At 38.8% G+C, this 8,306-nt stretch overlaps 1 protein-coding gene across 1 annotated transcript in view; it reads left to right on the top strand.

Moving 5' to 3' along the window:
• Positions 1–8,306, top strand: part of CCDC171 (coiled-coil domain containing 171) — a 404,099-nt gene that overhangs the window by 61,450 nt on the left and 334,343 nt on the right. The window contains exon 7 of the mRNA XM_011930380.1: positions 6,576–6,722. Within this exon, the coding sequence (XP_011785770.1) occupies positions 6,576–6,722 (147 nt within the window). The remainder of the gene's footprint in view (positions 1–6,575; positions 6,723–8,306) is intronic.

Genomic DNA, 8,306 nt, shown 5'->3' with positions numbered 1-8,306 from the left:
AGCATCTTTTGGTTATAGACTGTATTTTGTTATTATTTCAAATTATTTGGTTTATGATTAACCATGTAAATTGCTATTTATTTACTTTAAAGTAGACAAGTATCTAAGTGAATGACTGAAAGTTGGAGGTTATGTATTTGTAATTTAAGGAGGTATATAATTGAACAGTGACTGAATTAATACTGGTGCTATTGAGTGATTGAAGGAGGAGGACCTATCATAAACAATAATAGTTTTTTTATACTTGTGTAGTATAGTGCATAATGTTCTTAAAAGTGCTTTCATATATAAAAGTACTCTTAGGAAAAAATATTACATAAGGTTGTTCATAATACTATTTGTATTTGGCCATTCTTACGTTGCTATGAAGAAATACTTGAGACTAGGTAATTTATAAGAAAAGAGATTTAATTAATTGGCTCATCATTCTGCATGCTTTACAGGAAGCATGGTGCTAACATCTGCTCGGCTTCTGGGGAGGCCTCAGGAAGGTTACAATCATGATGGAAGGCAAAGGGGGAGCAGGCATGTCACATGGAATTTATGTTCCTCTCTATACTGGTTGTTCTAGTTAGCAGTTCCTGTAATAACCTCTTATCAGAAGTTCTTAGCTTCTTTGCATTGTTAGAACATGCTCCTTTAGCTCAGAGGAGTTTGTTATTACCCACCTTCTGAAACCTACTTCTGTCACTTCCTCAATCCCATTCTCTATCCAGTTTTGCGCCCTTGCTGAAGAGGTGTTGTGATCATTTGGAGGAGAAAAGTCATTCTGGCTTTTGGAATTGTCAGCATTTTTGTGCTGACTTTTCCTCATCTTTGTGGATTTACCTACCTTTGATCTTTGAGGCTGATGATCTTTGGATGGGGTTTTTTAGGGGGTAATTCTTTGTGTTGATGTTGATGTTGTTGCTTTCTGTTTGTTAGTTTTTCTTCTAATAGGTCCCTCTTCTGCTGGTCTGCTGCAGTTTGCTGGACTTCTGCAGGTCTGCTGCAGTTTGCAGATCCTGTTTGCCTGGGTATTACCAGTGGAGGCTGGAGAACAGCAAAGATTGCTGCCTGCTCCTTCCTCTGGAAACTTTGTCCCAGAGGGGCACCACCCTGATGCCAGACAGAGCTCTCCTGTGTGAGGTGTCTGTCAACCACTATTGGGAGGTCTCTCTCAGTCAGGAGGCACGGGGGTCAGGGACCTACTTTAGGAGGCAGTCTGTCCTTTAGCAGAGCTGGTGCACTGTGCTGGGAGAATTCCCCCTTGTCAAGATCAGCTGCTGTCTTCAGAGCTGACAGGCAGGAAAGATTTAAGTCCACTGAAGCTGCGACTGCAGCCATCCCTTCCCTCAGGTGCTCTGTCCCACCGGGATGAGAGTTTTCTCTGTAAGCTCCTGACTGAAATGCTGCATATCCTGCAGAGATGTCCTGCCCAGTGAGGAGGAATTCAGAGAAGCAGTCTGGCCACAGCCACTTTGCTGTGCTGTGGTGACTCTGCCCAGTCCGAACCTCCCAGTCTCCTTAGCACTGTCAGGGGAAAACTACCTAGTAAAGCCTCAGTAATGGCGGTCGCTCCTTCCCCCACCAAGCTCTGTCATCCCAGGTCAACTCCAGACTGCTGTGCTGGCAGCAAGACTTTCAAGCCAGTGGTTCTTAGCTTGCTGGGCTCCATGGGAGTGGGACCTGCTGAGCTAGATTTCTTGGGTCCCTAGGTTCATCCCCCTTTCCAGAGGAGTGGACGGTTCTCCTTTCTCACTGGAGTTCCAGGTGCCACTGGAGTACGAAAAAACTCTTGTAGCTCGGTGTCTACCCAAACAGCTGCCCAGTTTTGTGCTTGAAACCCAGGGCCCTGGTGGTGTAGCCTCACGAGGGAATCTCTTGATCTGCGGATTGCAAAAATCCATGGGAAAAGCATAGTACTCAGGGCGGGTAGCACAGTCCCTCACCACTTCCCCTAGCTGGCTGGGGGAGGGAGTTCCCTGGATCCTTGCACTTCCAGGGTGAAGTGACGCCCAGTCCTGCTTCTGCTTGTTCCACGTGGGTTGCACCCAGTGCCTAACCAGTCCCAGTGAGATGAACTGGGTACCTCGGTTGGAAATGCAGAAATCACCCACCATCTGCGTTGATCTTGCTAGGCACTGCAGACTGCAGCTGTTTCTATTTGGCCATCTTGGCCCCTCCCCTGACCAGTGGTCTTTATGTTACTGCTATTGTAATTGTTTTGGGGCACCATGAACCATGCCTGCATAAGGTCATGAACTTAATTTATAAATGTATGTGTTCTCATTACTCCTCTCCAACCATTCTTACAACTCTCTCCCTCTCCTCTGGCCTCCCTATTCCTTGAGACACAGCAAAATTGAAATTAGGCCAGTTAACTCTACAATGTCCTCTAAGTGTTCAGGTGAAAGGAAGGCTCATACCTGTCTCACTTTAAATCAAAAGCTAGAAATGATTAAGCTTAGTGAGGAAGGAATGTTGAAAACCAGGACAGGCCAAATGCTTTGTCTTTTGTGCCGAACAGCCAAGTTGTGAATGCAAAGGAAAAGTTTTTGAAGGAAATTAAAAGTGCTACTTTAGTGAACATGTAAGTGATAAGAGAGCCAGTCATTCTTATTGCTGACATGAAGACAGGTGTAGTGGTCTGGATAGATCAAACCAGCCACAACATTCCCTTAAGCCAAAGCGTAACTTAGAACAAGACCCCAACTCTCTTCAATTTGATGAAGGCTGAGAGAGGTGAGGAATTTGGAGAAAAAATGTTGGAGGCTGGAACAGATTGGTTCATGATGTTTAGGGAAAGAAGACTTCTACATAATATAAAAGTGCAAAGTGAAACCAATTGCTGATGTAGAAGCTGCAGCAAGTAATCCCAATCCCAAAGATCTAGCTAAAATAATTGTTGAAAGTGGCTACACTAAACAACCGATCTTCATTGCAGATAAAACAGTCTTCTATTGGAAGATGTCATCTAGGTGTTTCAGAGCTAGAGAGAAGTCAGTGCCCAGCTTTAATGCTTCAAAAGACAGGATGACTCTCTTGTTAGGGGCTAATATTGCTGGTGAGTTTAAGTTGAAGCCAGTGCTCGACTCTCTTGTTAGGGGCTAATATTGCTGGTGAGTTTAAGTTGAAGCCAATGCTCATTTACCGTTCTCCAAATCCTAGGGCCCTTAAGAATTATGCTACATATACTCTGCCTGTGCTCTATAAATGGGACAACAAAGCCCGGATGACAGCTCATTTCTTTACAGAATATTTAACTGAATATTTAAGCCCACTGTTGAAACCTGCTGCTCAGAAAAAAAAAAGACTGTTCTCAAAATATTATTGTTTGTTGACAATGTACTTGGTTACTGAAGAACTCTGATGGTTATGTATAAGGAGGTTAATGTTGTTTTCATTCTTGCTAACACAGCATCCATTCAGCAGCCCATGCATCAATGAAGAATTTTGACTTTCAAGTCTTATTATTTAAGACATACATTTAATAAGGCTATAGCTGACATAGATAGTGATTCTTCTGATGGATCTAGGCAAATTAAATAGAAAATTTTCTGGAAAGGATTTGCCATTCTAGATGCCCTTAAGACCATTTGTGATTCCCAAGAGGAGGTCAAAATGTCAACATTAACAGGAGTTTGGAGGAAATTGGTTCCAGTCCTTATGGATAACTTCGATGGGGTTTTAGACTTCAGTGGAAGAAGTTACTGTAGGTATGTTGGAAATAGTGAGAAAACTAGAATTAGAAGCAGAGCCTGAAGATGTGACTGAATTGCTGCAATCTCATGCATTCATAAAACTTGAATGGATGAGGAGTTGCTTCTTATAGATGACCAAAAAAAATAGTTTCTTGAGATGGAAACTCCTCCTGGTGGAGATGCTGTGAACATTATTGAAATGACAGCAAAAGATTTAGAATATTACATAAACTTAGTTGCTAAAGCAGCCATAGGGTTTCAGTTTTGAAAGAGGTTCTACTGCTGGTAAAATGCTATCAAGCAGCATTGCATGCTACAGAGAAAACTTTTTGAAGAAAGAGTCAACCAATGTAACAAATTTCTTTGTTGCCTTATTTTAAGAAACTGCCCCTGACTGCCCAGCCTTCAGCCACTACCACCCTAATCAGTCAACAGTCATCAACAAACACTGAGTTAGGACTTTCCACCATTAAAGATGATGACTTCCTGAAGGGCCAGATGATGGTTAGCATCTTTTTCTTTTTTCAGCAATAAAGTATTTTAATTTTATTTATCTATTTTTGAGACAGAGTCTTGCTCTGTTGCCCAGGCTGGAGTGCAGTGGCATATTAACTCACTGCAATCTCTGCTTCCCAGGTTCAAGCGATTCTCCTGCCTCAGCCTCCCGCAGTAGCTGGGATTACAGATGTGCGCCACCACACCTGGCTAAGTTTTGTATTTTTAGTAGAGATGGGGTTTTGCCATGTTGGCCAGGCTTGTCTCGGACTCCTGGGCGCAAGTGATCCATCCACCTTGGCCTCCCAAAGTCCTGGGATTACAGACATGAGCCACTGCCCCTGGCCTCAGTAAAGTATTTTTAAATTAAAATAAATACTTTTTAAATATATAATGCGATTGCACACTTAATAGATTACAGTATAGTGCAAACATTACTTTTATTTGCAATTTTTTGGAAACCAAAAATTGATGTGACTCACTTTATTGCAATATTTGCTTTATGGCAGTGGTCTGGAACTGAACCAGCCATATTTCTAAGGTATGCCTGTATTAAGAAGTCTATTACCTGAAGAAAGTAATTATTAAGAGTTCATGTATAGTCTGCTATAGAATAGTAATCTTATGAATAAGAGGATTCATAAGAACAAGAATAAGGAATTGGAATCTCACACCAGTCAGAATGACTATTATTAAAAAGTCAAAAAAATAACAGATGCTGGCAAGGTTGTGGAGAAAAGGGAACACTCATGCATTATTGACGAGAGTGTAAGTGCATTCAACCATTGTGGAAAACTATGTGGCAATTCCTGAAAGAACTAAAAACAGAACTGTCATTTGATCCAGCAATCCCATTTCTGGGTATATCCTCAAAGGAGTAGAAATTGTTCTACCACAAAGACTATATCCTCAAAGGAGTAGAAGTTGTTCTACCACAAAGACACATGGCATGCATATGTTCATTGAAGCACTATTCACAATAGCAAAGACATGGAGTCAACCTAAATGCGTATCAGTGTTAGACTAGATAAAGAAAATGTGGTATATATACACCATTAAATACAATGCAGCCATGAAAAAGAATGAGATAATATCCTTTGCAGGAACATGGATGGAGCTGTAGGCCATTATCCTTAGCAAACTAACACAGGAACAGAAAACCAAATACCACATGTTCTCAATTCTAAGTGGGAACCAAACAATGAGAACACGTGGACACAAAGAGGGGAACAACACACACTGGATCCTACCTGAGGGTGGAGAGTGGAGGAAGGAAGAGGATCAGGAAAAAATAACTATTGGATACTAGGCTGAGTACCTGGGTGATGAAATAATCTGTATAACAAATCCCTGTGACACGAGTTTACCTGTATAACAAACCTATATATGTACCCCTGAACCTAAAACAAAAGTTAAAAAAAAAATAAGAAGTTGGAGATATGAAATAAGAAGTTGAATTTTAAATTTTTCCTCATATTTTCACTGTGGACTTAGGATGCTGGGTGTTTTTCAAACTAGAATCTTTGATAGGGAATTATATTTGATGTTTGCAACATACTCAGATTCTAATTGTAGCTTTTGAGTGGCTAGGTATTCTTGGAAGCATATATACATATTCGTGTGTGTTTGTCCGTGAATAACATTACTCTGGTGAGGGAAATATGGGAAAGAGGGCTTTGTTAAAGGCCTTAAATGAGAACAATGAATCTAGATTAGTTACGGTGGAGAATGCCTTTGATATATGTGTGAACTTTACGTTTGAACTTTTTCAATAAAATTCAACTCCCATTTCTGTGTTTAGTTGGGAAAGGGGATTGAGAGATTTTAGTATAAGACTACCTGAAGTTATTTCCTTTTCAATAGCCGAGCAAAGATTTCAAAGCTTTTCGAAAACCTAAGAGGAAATGAAACACAGCCATCTAGTGGATGCAATTTTAAAAGCTTGTAATATAAGCATGTAATGTAAGTACCGTGAGCTCTTGTAAGCATTATAAACATTATTAGACATTCAAGTTAATAATTTCTTGTTACACAAAGGGTAATATACATTTATAAATTTTAATGGGAAGGGGAAGCATTATATATGATTATTGAACTACAGCATTACATAAATACCTTCAGAGGTCAGTTAAACTAATATAACTTTGTCATATGCTATAAGAGTTTCCATTGTAATATTAATCAGAGTTTTTGAACTGTAAAAGTTCAGTAGTGCTTTTAAACACATGGACATTCTGCAACACTGATGGAAAATATCTAGGCCTCTTTTGCTTATATAAATTAACCTATTATTATGGTTGAAGCACAGATTTAGTTACTCCTTGTCTTCTATTGGAGTGACTCTTAGTCATTGATGGCTTATAAACTTTATTGATGCAAAAATGAATTATTTTCCAGGAGCAAGATACTGCTGTGCAAAATATGCATAAGAAAGTAGAAAAATTAGAAACAGAACATATGGACTGCTCTGACCTTTTACGGCAACAAACAAGTGAACTTGAATTTAGCACTCAACGAGAGGAACGCCTTAGAAAAGAATTTGAGGTACATTTTCTTATTCTTTTATAATATATATGTGTACAAACTTTCATACACACACACACACACACTCACACATACACACACACGTACGTAAAACCCATTCCGTGATTTAAGGTTGGAGACTTTTACTCTGTGATAATATATAAAACTAATTTTAGGAGTACCTATTTATAATGTATATTTGGCTTCTTTGAAAACTTTTGTATCTGAGTATTTTGTGTTTTGCCCTAGTTTAAAAAAATCTGTTCACTTTTGAACAATTAACTCTCATGAAATATTTGGGAAGTTTGAAAGTAATTGTTTACATTGTTAGGTTGAGTAAGCAAGGCAGGAAAAGTTTTGGTGTACATAGGTTCTAAATGATAAAAGTAATATTACATTTTAATTTTGTAGTTTGAATCATGTATGATTATGTGGAATGATTTTCAGAAGAGACTTTACTTGGGAAAGGAGCATCAATTTACAGATGAAAAATAGGATTTTTATTAGTGAATGATACTGAAAATAACTTTAATCTTAAGAGAAATCTAATTGATTTGTTAGTTCATCTTTTAAAAATTTTTCTTTGCTTTGTGGGAAATGAAATATTTAAACAGATAAAGAAGTTTTGTCCTAAATATAATTTATAATCTTTATTAGGCAAATGAATACTTATGAAGAGTATTTAATGGTAAAGTGCTAGAGTTAACACTTACTAAACTCACTGTGTCACCTAACATTGTTAAGAACAGCAATAAGGATTATAATTTTTGGGAGGAAGGAAGTGTGATTCCTAGTATTTTTAGATGATATGCAAATAAAATGAATAGCAAAATCAGCTTTAAAATTATCAACGCTAGTAAAAACATTCAATAAGGAGGCTAGGCAGAAAATAACATATGACAATTTTTAAAAAATTAATTCATTCTTTTTTATTACACTTTAGGTTCTAGGGTACGTGTGCACAGCGTTCAGGTTTGTTACATATGTATACATGTGCATGTTGGTGTGCTGCACCCATTAACTTGTCATTTACATTAGGTATATCTTCTAATGCTATCCTTCCCCAATCCCACGTCAGGTCCCGGTGTGTGATGTTCCCCATCCCGTGTCCAAGTGATCTCATTGTTCAATTCCCACGTATGAGTGAGAACATGTGGTGTTTGGTTTTCTGTCCTTGTGATAGTTTGCTCACAGTGATGGTTTCCAGCTTCATTTGTGTCCCTACAAAGGGTATGAACTCATCCTTTTTTATGGCTGCATAGTATTCCATGGTGTATATATGCCACATTTTCTTAATCCAGTCTATCATTGATGGACACTTGGATTGGTTCCAAGTCTTTGCTATTGTGAATAGTGCCACATAAACATACGTGTGCATGTGTCTTTATAGTAGCATGATTTATAATCCTTTGGGTATATCCCCAGTAATGGGATGGCTGGAAATGGTATTTCTAGTTCTAGATCCTTGAGGAATCACCACACTGTCTTCCACAATAGTTGAACTAGGTTACAGTCCCACCAACAGTGTAAAAGTGTTCCTATTTCTCCACATCCTCTCCGGCACCTGTTGTTTCCTGACTTTTTAATGATTGCCATTCTAACTGG

Source organism: Colobus angolensis, unplaced genomic scaffold (genome assembly GCF_000951035.1).
Source record: "Colobus angolensis palliatus isolate OR3802 unplaced genomic scaffold, Cang.pa_1.0 Scaffold86, whole genome shotgun sequence".
Classification (NCBI taxonomy): Eukaryota; Metazoa; Chordata; class Mammalia; order Primates; family Cercopithecidae; genus Colobus; species Colobus angolensis.
The sequence above is the reverse complement of the archived record's forward strand: the minus strand, read 5'-3'. Positions and strand labels throughout refer to the sequence as shown.